The 17,444-nt window shown below is 43.2% G+C and overlaps 1 protein-coding gene across 1 annotated transcript in view; it reads right to left on the bottom strand.

The window, feature by feature from the left end:
* Positions 1-5,538: 5,538 nt before the first annotated feature.
* CHN1 (chimerin 1) overlaps positions 5,539-17,444 on the bottom strand; it is a 91,377-nt gene continuing 79,471 nt past the window's right edge. Inside the window, exons 9-13 of the mRNA XM_033064995.1 lie at positions 10,715-10,888; positions 9,928-10,005; positions 8,644-8,781; positions 7,559-7,664; positions 5,539-6,466 (exon numbers count right to left, since the gene is read on the bottom strand). Of these exons, the coding sequence (XP_032920886.1) occupies positions 6,295-6,466; positions 7,559-7,664; positions 8,644-8,781; positions 9,928-10,005; positions 10,715-10,888 (668 nt within the window). The 3' untranslated portion in view covers positions 5,539-6,294. The remainder of the gene's footprint in view (positions 6,467-7,558; positions 7,665-8,643; positions 8,782-9,927; positions 10,006-10,714; positions 10,889-17,444) is intronic.

The following is a 17,444-nucleotide window of genomic DNA, read 5'->3' as shown; positions in this document are numbered from 1 at the left end:
CTGCAGTTGCAGGTCACTGGTGGTGTACTGGGAAGGCTGCTGTGCTGACTGCTGGCTCTGCAGAAGGTTATGGCAGCACCAAGAGCCTCATCCTTAACTAGATATTGTTAGCAAACTGACAATAGCTCAGGTGTGAGGCTAAACCTGACAGCAGCACTGCAGGTCAAAAAGGGAACATCACTGGGGGTTTTTCTTCCAGCAGTGCAAGAGAAAGAATGTCAGATTCCTCCTAATGCTGGGGGAGATTTCCAAACCAAGGATGGACACAGACCACTGAACAAGCCAGTGCCCCTTTCCATGCAGTACCTCTGACTCCTTTAGCTTCCTTCACTGCCAGTATCCTCACCAGTCAATGCCAAGTCACTTCTTTGCTGCAGCTTCAGACCAACCCTTCTTGATTTAGGCTACAGAGAGACAACTTAAAAGTAAGCTGTGGGTAGACCACAACTCTTCCTCCAATGAGGGAACATGAAGGAGTTCTAGAGACTCAGCATTGCACTGTATTTGAAATGATTGAGAAGAGTGGACATTTGCATTGCTGAACACGGACTGCTGGGGTTTGGGATTTTTTTGGAAAAAAATTTAAACCCAATGTAACCACTGTACTGTAACACATTTGGAAATGACATATTTTCTCCAAATGACAAGAAGTACTTCCATGAGAAGCTCACAGTTTTCCATGAGGAAAGGATTTGCAAATGTCAGTGCAACAGACCTTGCAACAGATGCTCCACCTCCTCCGCACGTATTTCATTATTGGCCTACACCTACTTTAAATAAAAGTACTCAGCTGGACTTCAAGCCTCTCCCCTTTTGTGAGGTATCTTGTCCTGCTCTACACTGGTGGCGTCTAACTCACCCTGCAGCAACCTCAGTGTACCTGAATTCCAGTAGTTCAGTGGAAGATATCGTGTGAGAGTTGTTACATGGTATAAACAACATATGTCCAGCATCATGATGCTGGAAAACATGAAAGGGGATAAAAGAACAGGTAACAAATTAGAGGAATCTCTTTCCTTCCATTTTTTGAGAACAGAGTAAGTGCTGGATTGGAGCAGTGAGCAACAGCCTGGTACTGTGTTAAGTTCTTTTGAGTTTAGTGAGTGATCCTTCAAGCAAGCTTTAGAATACACTACCTTATGAATATTAATCTATGAAATGAGTAATTTTGATAGTTTGTCCAATCCTATTTGCATTAGTGACAGAGTTAGCAACGAGACAAAAAAAAAAAAAGAGGCAAAGAGAAAAATCTTAGCATTCAATCTCTAGGCTTGGTTGCAAGAAGGAAAAATTACAGCCATCATAATGCTTGAAAATAAATCCTGGTTGGCTGCCAAATATATATTTCAAAATAATGCCTAATTGCCTCAGGCAATACATTAATCAAAGGCTCCCAGAGGCCTAAGAACCATTTGCTCCAATTGACCAAGGCAGAGTACTGATAAACACCTGAGTAACGTAAGGAGCTATACATGTCCTTGAGACAAAATTAATGAGAAATAGAAAATGACATCTAAATAAAAGCTCTTAAGTTCCTTGAGCAGCTTACTGACATCACTCTTGGGAGAGATCAAAGAAAAATGTTACTGTGACCATGAAATCAGCAACAGGCACTCGATAATCACTGAATCATGCTGTTCAAATTGAGATTTAGAAGGAGGCATCAAGAAGAGTCTCTGTGGTGGGGGCCAGATCAAGGAGAGAGACAGCCAGGCCAGCATGAAGAAATGATCAGATTATGCAAGGGCTCTGGTGAAGAGCGGGACTCCAAATGTCCATGACCAAGGCAGAGGAAGAATGTGCTGAAAAGCAGAACAGCTGCACCCCTCAATGCACAGGTGAGGAAGGCTGCCCTCCTCTCGGTACCTCAGCCTGGGGTCCCTGGTTCAGCTGGAGGCAGAGCTCAGGGTGCCAGCCTGTGCTGTGCAGCAGGGAGGGGACCCTGGGGAAGTTTGCTGGGGGGCAGTGGCAGTGCCACCCCTGCCCCTCACACCCCACTGCAGGCACAGGCCCCTTGCAGCCCTGCCAGCACATGGCCGGAGCACGAGGCTCTCTGCCTGCCTTTCTTCCAGGGTTTGCTCAGCAATCCCTTTGCTGCAGGACACATGTCCTGGCTCTCCTCCTCGTGCATTACATAAGCTTGCCAGGGCTGAGGTGTAGTTGCTAAGCAGTAATTTTGCATGACTAAAAAAGAAACCCATGATTGCTAGGTTCACTGAATGTTTTTTTTCCCCAACTGCAATATAATTATAGCTATAATAAAAACATTGCAGAACGTTCATCAGCATGCAAAAATTAGGTCAGGAACAAAGTATATTATATATGCCTTTTATAAGCCTTTTTCGTTTCCTTTGCCATTGGAGGGGGGACAGTTCAGAAAAGTTTGTTGTTGCATCAAATCATAAATAATAGGTTTTTCCATCCTGTCAGCTAACCTGACATTAGCAGAAGCTCGTGTTCTTGCTCAGAAGGCAGCTTGCTTCCCTCTTCACAAAGCTCTCCTAAAGCCTTGCCAGAGGTTCCCTGCCTGCAGCCTCTGCACACAGCGTTTTCCCTGAGCTCTGCAGCCTCAAACAGGGATGACCACTCATCCCTCCAGTGGGGAGCTGTATTCTAATCCCTTTTTTCCCATCTTTCTGTGTCCAACTGCCCTTTGAGAAGGTGTTGCCAGTGAGCTGGCTCCAGTGTCTGTGCCGAGCTGTCCACACGTACCCCAAGCACTGGAGACAAGGTCAGCTGAACTGGAGACAGCACCTGCTCCTCATGGAGATCAACTCCAACAAACCAGCTTGGTGAAACAGCCCTTACTTCTCATAGACCTAAATTCTATTGTGACTTAACTAATACAAATATTAAAAATACTCACTTTCTGTGTTTAATTAAAAAAATTGCATAAATGAAACTTAAATCATGCAATTGCTTGTATGGCCATGCAAAGCATCTTCCTGGTTAGAAAAAGAAATATCAAATTCACTGCAAAGACATCATTTTTCTGCACCACCTGTTTAAATGACTGCCACTCAGGAAAGATCAGAGTTTCATTACAATAGTAACAAAACCAAGATTAAAATGAAGGCTTTTGCCTACACACTTAATAAAAGAATACAATTAAAGAGAATAAAGAAAAGTCACTGCATAGAGATTCCTGGGATTCCAAGTCAAGAAAGCACTTCCATAGACGGTTGGGGTCCTCCATCCCACATTCCTGGCCCGAACACAACACGTGACCCACACGCTCAAACCTAAGAGATGTGCAGCTCTTTTCCATGTGGGGTGAGCAGGGTGGTTGGCAGACAGTGTCAGCCTTAATTAGTTGAGTATTGCTATTATCTGGTGTTAAACACGTTCTGAAGCTCTATCATCCCTTGGCATGCAGTTTCCCTCACAGCCCATCAGAATGTGAGACCTGGAGAGAGCAAGGGTTGTTAATGCCAGCAGGGTCTGGCTGCTGACCCCGAGCTCCTGCGCTGCAGCTGCTGCCACCACTCAGGGGGCAGTGGGGTGTGGGCATGAGGGAGAAGCTGTGGTTTTTGACATGGGTTTTTTGGAGGGTGGTTTTATTTACCGTTGGGTGTGAGGGGTTGTAGGGTCTTTGCTTGCTCTGGCTTTGGGTTTTTGTGTGTGTCTATGTTTGGGTTTTTCAGTTGTTTTTTCTTTCAGCAGTGGCTCCCCATTTAGGTTTTCCTCCTTTCCTGCAGAAACCTCCATTATAATAACCACTTTTTAAACTGTGCTTGACAGGGGACACCTCCAGCAGGAGGCTGGTGCTCACTGGTAGCTAACAAACCTTGTTTGCCCCGTGTGCATTGACCACCCCCAGAGCAAACCTAGGCTGGCTATTTTCAGCAGTCATTCCCCTCGCTGGCCACCAGAAAGCACCTGCAGCAAAGCAAGGGGAGCAGCTGCATCAGCAGCACCCAGCTGCTGTTGCACCAAGACTGAGAAGCTGACTATTTCACACCAGAAGAAAAGGTGATTATTGTAATTACTGCTATTTACTACGTGCTTCCTGCTATATGCTTTAGAAAAGGGAACTACAGCTACCTAGTCTGGGTTTACTTGCACCATGCTGGGGAACAAGAGCTGCCTTTTGCTCAGCTAAGCTGAGGGCTATGGAGTGCCACCACCACAGCCAGAGCTGCTGGGGCACAGCCCTGCCCTGTGCCAGCTCTTGCTGGGTGCCTTGGGAAGAGGATGCTGCTGTGATGGCACTGCTGCCAGGGCAAGCACAGAACGGGCACTGCCAGCACTGCGGTGCCACACCCCACCAGCATTACCTGGGAAAAACATCCCACCAGCACCACCTGGGAAAAACACTCCTTCTCCTGATCACAGAGCCAAGGACATTCGAGTGCTGCAACAGCCAGGGGCTGAGAGCTGGGTGCAGTGACAGGACACTGCAAAGAGCCAGCCAGGGATCCCCAAGGGAAGGCAGGAGTGATGGATGGCCTGAGGAACCTTCCAGAACACAGGGCTGAGTGAAGAAATGCATCACCAAGTGTCAGGGCAGCAGGGAGATACAGCATGTTTAGGAGTTGGCCTGGAGCAAGGTAGTGGTGAACACGTGTGGCTGCTGGAGTGCAAGGCAGATGTGACTGAGCAGCAGATGGGCCACTCCTTTTGGGCTGGGGGGAGGCAAGGCTATGGTCGGAGACATGGAGTTCTCCATCTGTTGCAGTTCATTGCCATAAATAAAGTGATAATGTGCACTAATTAGAACAGGAATTATAACAGCAAGCCACTTTTAATACTACAGACAATTGAAAAACCTCAAACCAAATCATACTTTAGCTTCCCTCAAAGCTTCCCCCATTCTGCCTCCCCAGCAGCCCCCAGCCCATAGCAGCCTTCCCCACATGCTTACCAGTGTACATCCCCAGCTTCACCTTCTCCTTCCTGGAACCCTTCAATCCCCAGTTCAGGAGAGCTGCAGCAGAGCCACCATCTCCCCCCTCCTAGCCAGACATGCAAGGCAGGGGGGGATGCAGTGAGGCACCTTATTGCTGTCAGCACAGCTGGTTCTGATCACTAGGGGATTATTCCTCCCTGTTCTCCTCCTGCTCCAGGTGTGTTTGCAGGGCACACCAAAGATCTTGCACCAGAGCTGAGCATTTGAAGTGCAAAGCAAATGTTCTGGGATTTGAAATTCCATGGTACATCCATCTACTGTGGGCAGCTACAGTTCTGTAATTGTAAACTGCCATTCCAGCTCACATAGAGGCAATTATAACAATAGATATGTTTTATGAAATAGTAGATGGATTGACAATACTTTTCTTGTTTTATTTAAGAGTTCTGAAGCCTTCTTGAGAGGCATCCTGGACAAGGAAGAAAGGAGTTTTCAAAGTAGACAGGAATTTGTGAGAACCTCAGCAACATATCAGGACCCAAAATACTTAGAATAGTCTTGTCAAAACTGGTAAAACTCTAACTCTTTCTTTAAGCCAGAGGTTGTTCAATGTTAAAGTGCCAATGCAAGAAATGAAATAATCAGTATTTTTAAAATAAGTTCAGTAAGTAAAAATAAATAGCATAATGTTAGAGGTCTAAAAGCAAAATTTAATAAATTAATATATGCATGCCAGATAAAAATACAAAATTACAATTGATATAGCAATAATAATAAAGGAACACTGTTCAGTATTGCAGATTTCACTGCAACCACCATAAACATCATGGAGAATTACTTAAAGTAACATTTAAAGTACAATTTTGTTTCTGTTAAAAACAAATTACTATATGATGAAAAAATGGAAAGAAACCCAAGAGGAAAATCAGCCCCAAAAGTGGAAGAGAAGAATATGAAATGTCAATAAAGGGCCAGAGGCTCCATTTCACATAAATCTGCCTTCTTTTTAGTATCAGAAACCAAATACATAGAACAAAAAAGCAAATTCACAACAGGTTTACACGGAGAAACATGCTGAATTACAATCACAAACTATCCAGAACAAAGATGCTGCACCAGTTCAGTTGTTTTCTTCATGGAATGAGTCTCACCAGAACAGGGAGAACAGGGAGCAAATCATGCAATAGCTTTAGGCATTTTGTTTTTTATTTCAACATGATAAACACCCAGGATTACTAGTACTGGAAAGTATGTGTTAACCTTTTTCAACATCAGCTGAATGGCACTACAGAAATGACAAAGAGTTCCTTCATTTTTATCCTGAATACATCGAAAGCTCTAGCAAATATGGAATTCAGTGACAAGAGCCATTAAATTACTTTAAAATATTCCTTCATCCATAGAACACTGTTGCTTCCTCTTTTATTACAAAACCCCCAAAATATTCAAAATAAAATGTCTTCATTTTTTATAAGCATCTCCACCACAAGTCTCTGATAGCGGATGTCATTCAGTGCAGCCATCGCGTCCAGCTCCGGCGCTCTCATAAGAGTTGGTCCAAACACTATGCCCAGGTTTTCTGCACTCATCAGGTTTTCCTTTTCATGAAGTGTTACTCTGTAAAAAAAATCCAGTGATTCTCACAATTCTTCTGTGCCAGACCATACCTGCATATGCTTGAAAATCAGGGAAACTAGACAAAAATGTGCCTTTCCCCAAGGAGAGGCCACTGTTTCCAGCAGGTCACACATGGGAGTGTCAGGTGAAACACTTGGGAGTGAGTGAAAGCAAATGCTGTGTGTGTTTGTGGTGAGTCTGTCTGTCCTCCTCAGAGCACACAGACTGTGCTCACTTGCACTGCATGAACAAGCCCTTTGCTATACAAAAACTACAAACCCCAGATTCTTCTTCCGTTTCTCCCTTTCTGCCTCAGTTTTTATCTGAAAACAGGTCAGACTGATGCACGCAGTTGCTGTGTCTCCAGTCTGTAAGTATTCCAAATAAAGGAGCTGTGTCTGATTGCCTGAATTCAGCAGCAAGACAACAGCCTGTTGAACAGCACAGCTCCTTCTAGCAAAGCATTAAATAGAAGTTTAAAAATAGTGAATTTTGTCACCTTTCTACCTTATCATTCACCTACACCAGAAATACAATGTGCAAAAGCAACTTGCTAGGTAGAGCAGAAACAGCTTGTCTTGAACAAGGTGAGGAAAAACAAACTTCACACTTCACAAGCTGTAAGGTGGAATTTTTTGTTCCTATGTCTCTCATCTCTTTGTCCATTTTAAAACAACCACTAGAAATGTCACTAAGAAAAAGGGACAAATCAGGCAAAAAGTCAGTAGCTGAATTTTGCCTGAGGCATTCAGCAAAGTCAACACAGTCCTACTTGTAGAAGAACTACAAAATGAAAAAACGCAGAACAGTGCTTAAAATAAAGGAGTTTTTCTAAGGAAAGGGAATTATTCTTACATATTAGCAGTCAGTTCATGTTACTTGAGAAACTAAAATGGACACCCCAACATACCACCTTGGCTTTGCCTTGCAGGGGATAATCCCGTGTCTGAGTTCTGCTGTGCACTGTACCACTCCTGCCACAGGCTCTCTCCAGGATTTGGTGGGCCTTGACCAGGCTTTTGTGGAGCTGCTAACATGGACTTTTGCTAAAAATGAATGTGGCTTAGAGTTCTCTGCAGCTATTCCACCCACCTCTTCAGATGTGCCATGAGATACCGTAATGTTTCACAGTGTGCAGGCGGCAGCAGCTTCAGCGCCTCGTGGAGAATTTCCAGCTGTTCATCCGGATCCGCGGTTTCTGAAACACAGATGTTCAGCTGTCACCCATGGAAAGGCACAGAAAGGCAAACTGGTGCCCTGCACAGGAGACAGGGTCTCTGCTCTGCTGGATTACTCATGGAGGATTTGTCTGTCCAAAGAGGTGCTCAGAGCACCATAAGGATGTGATGGTTTTGCACAAGGAAAACTCTCCACAGCAAACTGCACTCCACTGAAAGATTCCCTGCAGCCTACTAAAAAATATCCTCTGGCAATCCTCGCTGACTGGGCTGGTTTTGCACAAATAATCTACAGGTGGAACCCTGGGAGAGCAGAAGGTACTGGGAACTCTGCCATCAGTGCCTTTGGCTGTCTCCATATGACTTGGAAAAAGCCTTCTCCAAAGGAGCTGCAAGGCCAGCATACAGCCCTTGTTTTCTACCCACAGCTACCTCACACCTTTCCAGGTATGGCTGGTGAGAGAACACATCACAGAAATGCTTCAGGCAGCCAGAATGCTTGGGAGAGATGCTCCAGCTGCTAACTGCTCTGCTTGCAGATCCACTTTCTGCAAGGCCAGCCCCAAAGGTGGCTTTGGGATGATGAGTGGTTATCAGCTTATGAAAACACTCAAAATGGACAACTCCATAAATAAAGGATGTCTTATTTCTAAACATTTCCATAAATCACCTTCTTTCTGGTAACATAAAACCCAACAGACTTTAAATACCACTGTCAAGTACCCAGGACTCATGCAAGACACACAAATGATATAATCCATAAGGTGTGATGGAAAGGAAACATTCCTGGTGACAAAGGCAAAGGAAATGTAACCATGCTCACGGAGCATCATGTGGTCAGGTTGTACTGTGCACTGCATGTTTAGTCCTGCAATCTTTACAAAATTGGGCATGCAGGGTAAGAGCTGATGGGACAGCTATAAAATTAATAGCACAGTCCTGCATAAAAAAGAAAAAAGGCTAAGAATGAATAGCATACAAAAAATGTGTTATACTTACTTGCAGACTCTATAAACTTTGGGTAGGCATCATACGTGATGAGTGGAATTGGCAAATCCCTGAAGTACAATTTAAGTGCACCAGTGATAATATTGATATCTTCATACATATTCACAGAAATATCAGCTTTTTCCCCATCTGTGTGGAGAAGGCACCGATATTAAAGCCTTGGAAATGTAAACAGATGTAAAGCAGCGTTCAAAAGAAAAATAGTAACTCACTTAAGCAAACATTTCAAAGGACACAACTACAGAATTTGGCTTTTATAACTTAAACAGAGTTACTGGACTGTGATGTTCATGGTTTCAGGGTGAAAACCTCAAGCATTTTATGAAGTAACTTATCTTTCCTTTGTTTCAAATAATTACTTAAAAATACACTTTGGATTTTTTTTTAAAACCTGCCTGCCAGTAGCAGTATCTGTCTTGTATTAATGTGTGGATGTTTAGCTATTTCTGAACACACTGCAATGCAAAACAACACACTCATCAGCACTGAATGAGAAATCAGGGAGTCTGGGGAAAAAAGTAAAAGGCAGAAAATCAGCTTTGTCCACAGCTCCCCTGTTTTATAGGGAAAAACATATGTTCACCATTTAACTACAACATACTACCTACTCCAAACTGCAGCGGACACAGATCCAGAACTTGGCTTCTCCAGCATGTCCCCACCCTGCTAACACTGCAGATGTTGTCTGAATTGGTCCAGTCCTCCAGACAAACAGGAAAGAGAGCTTCCAGCACAGATTCTGGCCTTGATTTCTACTGGGATAGAGGGACTGCAGCTGGAAAGCCTTTAATTTTCCCACTGCCTTTTCTCATAGAGAAGAGTTTGTTCTCAGTGACCTTCTTTTAGTCTGTAATAATTCAAACTTTGTTTGCACTATTGCATTCATCTTATTATTTTGGAGCTTTCATCCAGAAAGATGGATTTAAGTTGCACAGCTCTCTTAAGGCACTTCACTACTTGCCCTCTATCCCTCCCCCACCCCTCCGAGCACAGTTTGACTTGCAAACTAGGGCAGTAGTTCACAAAGCTTTGTCCTTCCTGCACACATGGTTACTGGAGCACAGATACTGATGGAAGGAGAAAAGGAGATTTTTGCAATAAAGGCCAAAGTGAAGCTGATATGCTTTTCTGATGGGGAGTCTCCCCTCCTGCCAGCACAGCCGTCGGACTCCTTCAGACCACTGGTGCAGTGGAGCGTGAGACAGAGGCTCTGCAGAAAAACTGGGTGTATTTTATACATCAGCACCAAGTTCCAGCATGCAGGAAAGACTGTACCTCTGTCAAATGCCATTTTGACATCTTCAATAAGATCACTAAATCCTGAGACTCTGTACAGTCCTTCAGAATTAAGACCTGCAATGAACATTTTAACATGATTAAAATTAGTCCTGATTTCTACAGTTGCCTTCCACCTGGTTCTTCCCTTGCAAGTTTTTCATTTAAGGCAGAAAAAGTAGATGTGCTTTAAAAGCCTTAACAGGTTTTTCTTCCAGAATGAAACCTTATCCTGGGTTTTTAGCCCTGACCACTGCAGTAGATGCCTTGTTCTATCAGCACTAAACTGCATTTACACAAATTACTTCAGAGCTGAAGGAACATACTAAACCAATTACAACTCATTTAAAAATAACTCAGATTAACATGCTCGATGATCAGTCATTATTTCAGAACAAAACCAAACACCCTTGTTCTAGAAAAGGTTACTCAGTGTGGGCTAGGGAAACTAGCAAGAGTGAACACATTAACATAAACCCCCTTTGTTTTGCCACATTCACTTAATTTTTATAATGAATATATTATTGGAAAGATAGGCACTAATAAGTAACTACGAAGCAGTAACTTCCCATTAAGCAATTTCTAGCAGAATCTATAAAATTATAAATGGTATGAACCATGAAATAATGCACAGTATAATATTAGCTGTGCAGGATAATTGGCAGTCATAAAATGTCTTGTGCAAATCTGTTTTGAGCAATCATACATTCAGCAGAAGCCCAGATGACCCAGATCAATCTAAATGGATTATCAGTAAAGCAACAGAAGTCCATTAACGATGCCTTACCTCTAGATTCAATTTCCCTAATGCACATATCTACCACCATTGGTCTCTTGGTGAAGTGTGCTTTTACTAGTGTGGTAAGGTCACAGCTGTACACTTTTTTGACATGCTTCAGGTCTGGCTTGCAGTCATTTGGGACCATCTTGGAACATTGCTTGTGCACATTTAAACCACAATCTGAGGGAAAAAATGAAAACATGATTAGGCTGGTGTTTGCTGAAAATATATTCTGAGATCAGTGCTGTGGAGTACAAATGGCTCCAGCAGGATCTGACCTCAGCTCACGAGTTACTTCTCTTCAGGGCCATTAACCATCAATTACATGAGGTAGAGACAGCCCTGAAGTCACAGGGATTTCCTACCCAAGACTTTTCTTCTGTTTCTAGAAGGTCTAACATAGAGTGACAAGCTTTCCATTTGTTTTTTCAAATCAGGAGCCAGGGGTCAATTATGTTCCCCACCACTAGTACATACATTACTGTCACAACAAAGACTTTTCTCCCAAGTTACTGGGGATTTCCTAACACCTCCATCTTCCGTGTAGTCCTGGATCTGGCACTTTAGAGATCTGGAGGAGATGAATGTAGGGACTGGGTTACAAACAGGCTACAACCCCTCTGCAGTGAGCTGGCAAGGCAGTGCCAAAACCGGAGCCACTTCAGGGACCTCTAAGCTCTGGATGGGTGCAGCAGCCCTGCCCTGCCTGGAGGAGAGCTGGCCCCTGGCACCTCTTCTGCTCTGCCAGGCAGAATCCCAGGTGCTTGTCAGGAAACAGCAGAGCCCAGCACCACATTCCAGCCAGGGCAGCTGCCATGCTCTGCTGTGCTGGAGCACACAGAGACTGCTGCTCTGCAAGCGTTTCTGCACTCCCTGCCCTGCCAAGTGCCCAGTGCCCTGCATTGTCACAAGATTATGGGAGGTAGGAGCTGGAAGGATCAATGCCTTGATGATAATCTACTTTCTTCTCTCACTAGGTATCTGTCCACTGAGAATCCCTTCGTATTTTGGTCCAGCTGATTCTGCCAATACTTGTACTTTCATTAAAGCTCCAAGTTATTTGACTTAGTTCTTTCCAAAACAGTAAACTCCAGAATTCATGGCTAAGTTTAATTTCCACTAAGTCAGCTGCAGCCTGCTGCTAAAAGCACTTTGTTTACTTAAAAGGCCTATAAAGCAACCAGATTTGTCACTTAGGATCCTCTGGTTGCAATTAAAGTTTGGCATGTCACCTCCAATCCATCAAAACTTGCACAGATCCTGATCCAGACAAAATGGCTGATTAGAATTCTCTTGAGGTATTTCTGTGCAGGAGTGATCTCCCTGGTGGGGAGCACACGGGCAGGGAGCTGCAGGGCTGGATGTGATTCTGTGCCATGAACCAGGTCTCTGTGCTTTAAATAGGGAATGCACATTCACTGAAACGTGTGACCTGAGCCCTTTAGTGAGTCGCTGCTCCAGCTGTAACATGGTGAGGAGAAGCTGCTCTTGCCTCCCCTGGGTCTTGTGGAACCAAATCAATAAATGTTTGTGGAAATGCACAGGTAAAATTACTATTCTTTGGTGTAAGGGTTGAATACTGTGTCATTAGTAAGACCAGCATTTTCAAAAACGAGAAGACAAAATACTGAATAGGTGCTATTAAAGCAGTCTGCTTTCAAAATAAAGACAAAATTTAGGAGTAAAAAATAGTAAATAGTCAAATAATTAGTGGCAACATCTTAACACAAACACACAGGAAGCAAATTTGAGACCACATAGGAAATCTTAAATCTTGACGTCCTTTATTTAGGAATAAACCATAACATTGCAATAACAGTATTTACAAATGCAAATATAATTATTGTACATACAATTCCTAAAACTGCCCCAAGAAGCATCTCTTCCAACAAGCATGAACTACCTGTCTATCAAAAATGATGTCTACAACACTGGAATGGCAGCACCTCACTCATGAGAACTCATGAAGCATTCTGTGAGTGCAAATTAGCTGCTTCACACAGACAGCAACACAGCTCAGAGTTATGTTTCTGGAAACCCAAGGATCATTAAGAATAAAATATACAAAAAAAGAGAAAAAAAACTCCCAAGTATCTTGCACTTGGCTTAAATTATTGCCTTGACTGAGATAACCTTAATTATATTTATATACAAGAAAGTTTCAATTCATTAAAATATCAATTTACAGAGATATTTTCATTGTGAAAACCTTGCTTCTGACAGTAATTGTGTTATTGCTAATCCCATAGAGTCAGACAGGCTTTGAATCTGACCTCATTAATCCCAGAATAATAATTACAAATGCAGAAGTTAACTTTTCTCCTCTTTCTCTTGTTCTTCCTTTGCATTTGATTAGATATTATGTACCAACCCACTGCTTAAGGGCTTATTAACACTCCTGAGAAACATTTAAAACCTGCAAATATTTCAGATACCTAATGTTTAGAAAACGTGTGAGCCTTATGTTCAGTGTTATTGGGCTGTGTGGTGTCCTTGTAATAACCAAGGCTTCTTGCCTCTTGTGTAAGCACAGAAAACCATCTTACTTTAGGAATTTCACATCAGTAAATGTATCAGTGATTTTGCATCAGAAAACTGTAATTTTTTCCAATGAAGAACCTGAAACTCACCAGTGCTTTGCTTCCTGAACCAAGTGGGCCTCTAACCCCAGCTGACAATACTTCATAAAAGGCAGAATATCCATGTCTCAGACACTTCACTCATCTCTGGTTCAGTTGATAACTAAGGGTGATGTCTTGCTAGCTCCACCAAGGTAAAAAGCACCATGGCAGGAGGGCAGTCCTCCTCTCCACAGAGCACTGGGAATGTCCTAGTTTTGTACTTTACTATACTCAACTTACTTGTTAGTACTAAATGACAGGAATTGTACTGCAAACTGAATACTATCAAATAATAATAAAAAGTCCTCTGTTCTTGTTGCAGATGCTTTGAAAGCTTCAAAAGCCATTATTTTAGAATCAAGTAGGAAGGAAGAGGAAAGCCAAGTCCTGAATCTCCCTGCGTGCTGGTAAAGTCTCAGGGCTGTTTGCCTTGTTTGCACATGAGCTTCATAATTTGGCTGCGTTCATTAAGACCAAGAAGATTAATTTCTTTTCAAACTGAGAGTCTATTTACTTTTCATTATGTCAAAATAAATCCAGAACAGCAGCTTTACTCTGGATCTAAAGTAACCAGGAGCCTTATCCATTTCTTACAGAACCTGCTGGCTGGTGAGGAGCTTCAGAGAAATTCCCCTAAAGCATTGTATCTGCTGATAAATCCTATACTAATATAGGACAGAAGTAAAAGATGCAGTTGTGAGCTCTTGCAGGTCAATAGTAAAACTTCTGCTGACTTTGGTTAATCAGTTTCACCTCATAGAGATGATTTCTCAGAAGCAGAATTGTAAGTCACTCTTACTATTCCTTTTACAGTGCTATCAAACTGTGGCCACTTTTCAAGTATACCACATGGACCAAAACCAATGGAGTCATAAATTCAAGAGTTTATAGGAAGTTTGGAAATTTAAGGAGGGTGCGCAGAAAGTAATTTTAGATGACAGGTTTGAAAGTTGGTGATAAGCTGCCCTGGCTTTAACAGCATATTGATCTAGGAGTTCAGATGGGCTGTGACATTACTTCTATGAGAAGTCATAAATTTAATACCAGCCTGACAATAGTTTCCTACGATGCCTAGAAGAAGGTTTGGTCATGTTATAGAAACAGCTAACACCGATGTTAGTCCACTGGGCCAAGAGAACAAATAACACGTTCATATTAAATGCATGAGCAGAGCCAAAAGATAGATGTATGCTACTACTGCCCCATGAGCACACATTACAAATATTTGTAGAGACTAAAATATACTTAGCTGTCGTGTTTTGTTATACTGTTGATTTGACTCCAGTCAGTTTTAGATTTCCTTTGGTTTATGATTTATTGGCTAACTTGGCTGCTGATCATGCTCCATCAGAACAATACCATATGCTACATACATCACTCTAATTATATGTCCAAATTATCCTCCCCCCAAATTGATGCATTCTATCACTGAAGAGCAGCTTTAAGAGCTAAAGGGTAGATTTACCATATCTGCAAGAAATCTTGAAAGACTCTTCTGAGGTTTGTGGTGAGTGTAGGAGGGTGGAGCTGCATTGCTGACCCGAGTGTTGCCTTGGGCTGGTCCACTGCAGCACCTACCAGACAGGCTGCACCCTCACACCTGAGCTGACACAGGAAGACTGGGCCCTACACAAGCACAAAGTACTGGCATAGTTCCTTCTTGCAAGGGGGAATAGGTTAGAAAGGCAGTTGCTCTCATACATCACTCATGAGCTTGCAGCTTTTCTTTAAAAATTTAACACTCTTTATCTAGCAGAGGGAGCAATGTTTTCTGTTTTGTGGGAAGCAGTGTCTTCCAACAGGCAAGTGAAGGCAGCAGCCCCAGTGGCCCCATGTGCTGCACTCTGTGCTTCCAAGCACAATCCAGTGGGGTGCTGTGAAGGTCTGCCCTCCTCCTCCTCCTCAGCTATGTGGCTGCAGCTTGGGTGGCCACACTGGAGCTGCCACAAATACGTGCTATGTGTTCATCTGCAATGCACATCTGGAAAGATCCCTGGTCCCACAGAGCCTTCAACCACTTCACTAAGCAGCCCCGTGGCAAAAATTGCTTCCAAACATGAGTATGTTCCCTAAAACCTGCTTACATCCACACCACTCTATCAAGAAGATATTTTAAGAAAGGAATTTCAAGAGGGCAGTTAGTTACTTGGCAACAAAATTACCTAACACTACTGAAAAATCAGAGATGATGAAATGAAAAGAAAAAAACCCCATCAAACCAGACAATATTCCCTTATCTCAAACCAAAAGAATACTTACATTTGTGCCTCCAAAACGCTGAGTGACTATGGTTTCATTTTATGGAAGTTTTGAAAGATTAGAGTCAGTTTGTTCAAGAACTTGGCTGGTTTCGTGCCATGACACCTGCCTACCTCCTCGACAGTTCCCTGGCTGGGCCACTGGCTTGCTCAAGGCTTCCAGGTCTGTGTGGGCTTGGAGACAAAGCTGCTTTTAGGACTTACAGTTTCAAGAATATATAGCTCCAGAATAGCTTCCCCTTGGGAACGGCTCTGAAGTAAGGCTCTGCTGTCTGATTAGCATTTCAAAATTCCGGAGCTCATTCCTCGCAGGAATACAAGCTGGTGGAACAGCTTGTCAGGCAGCACACATCTCCAACAGCATCAGCACCTGCTGTGCTGGGCAGAGGCTGCTGTCCAGTCCCCTTCCCACAGCCCTGACCTCTGCAGCTTTGCTTTGCTCTTTGGGCTTTCACTGGGCTGATCATCTGTGCCCGACATTCTCCAACCAGCAGAATCTGGGTGCTCATCCCAGAAAGATCCTGGATGTGTTTTTAAGGCACAAGCGTGGGCAGCAGGGAAGCTTTCCATGACTGAGCCATGCAAAATACCTTGGGAGTGGGCAACGTGATGAGAACACCTTGCCTTTGCTGACTTTAGTCACAAGAGCATCAGCTGTTTTTCCAGGCACAGTGAGCGGGAGCACTCTGCCTGCACAATCAGTGCCTGAGGATGGACAGGCTCCTTTGTGCTCTGCTTTATCCTTACACACCAGTGGAGCAACACAGGGCTGTCCAACACAAAGGATTTCATAGCAAGGCAAAACAAACAGCAAAGGAAATGGGGCAGCTGTACATCCTTCAATTGCTAGAGAAGGAAATGGATGAAATGGGGAAATTAAACACTTAAGCAGTAATTCCTGAAACAATCCTGCTTTGAGACTGTACTTAACTCTTCTGAAAATTAACTCCCAGATCTTACTGTGGTCAGGACTGGCAGCAATATTGCTTGGGCTCTGCCAGTGGCAGCTGGTTATCTCCATGCTGATGGCTCACCTGCAAGTTAATTTCTATCAGCTCTTCAGAGATAAGTTACCTGCTCCAAGGAAAGTAGAAGATAGGAAATGCTACATGTGGAGCAGGCTGAGATAGTCTGGAGCAAAACTATGAAGGCTGCAGAAGTGGTGCTTTGTGTACAGCCTCAGAGGGTTGTGCTGCCTGGTGTTACTAGGAGCAGCCCAAAATACCACCAAAAGCATCCAGGGAAATAGATATATAAAAAATTATCTGTAAGATAAACTAATAAACGCTTTGTAACCAGCCTGTTAAAAAAAAATCTTCTGATTAAACTGCTTATTCATTAAGAACAACAAGTAAAAGGGTAGAGAGGAAGGACCTGGAGAGTTCTGATGGGCTGGATACACGTGGCAGCTTGACAAATAATTTGACAGTCTACCAGTCCACTTGGGTAGCACACAAACAGCATCAGCAATGCTCTGGTAATGCTACTGCTTGTTATGTGTTTGTATCATTCATAAAAAGAATTCCCTGGTGCACATCTGCGTATTTTCTTTGAATAGTGTTATAGTTTCTCTTCTGAGCACATTCTGGGCAGTGAGATGAGCCCTATGGACATGGGAGAGCTTTACATACGAAGAATGTAACTAAGATACATTTTTCTAAGTTCATGTATTGGATTTTGATCTGGAGTAAAATCTTACGTCTTCATTAACTTCTACTGACCTTCAGCATTTACACAAAATGGTGGCATTATACTTTCAAATACTTCTTCAGTCATTTCTACTTATGGCAGAAGCCTGCAGGAAAGTACACTAGAGATGGAGCATGCCATCAGAAGAGGCAGATTCCTCGTATACAG

Source organism: Catharus ustulatus, chromosome 7, assembly GCF_009819885.2.
Source record: "Catharus ustulatus isolate bCatUst1 chromosome 7, bCatUst1.pri.v2, whole genome shotgun sequence".
NCBI lineage: Eukaryota > Metazoa > Chordata > Aves > Passeriformes > Turdidae > Catharus > Catharus ustulatus.
Note: the sequence above shows the minus strand (reverse complement) of the source record. Positions and strands in the feature narration are given on the sequence as shown.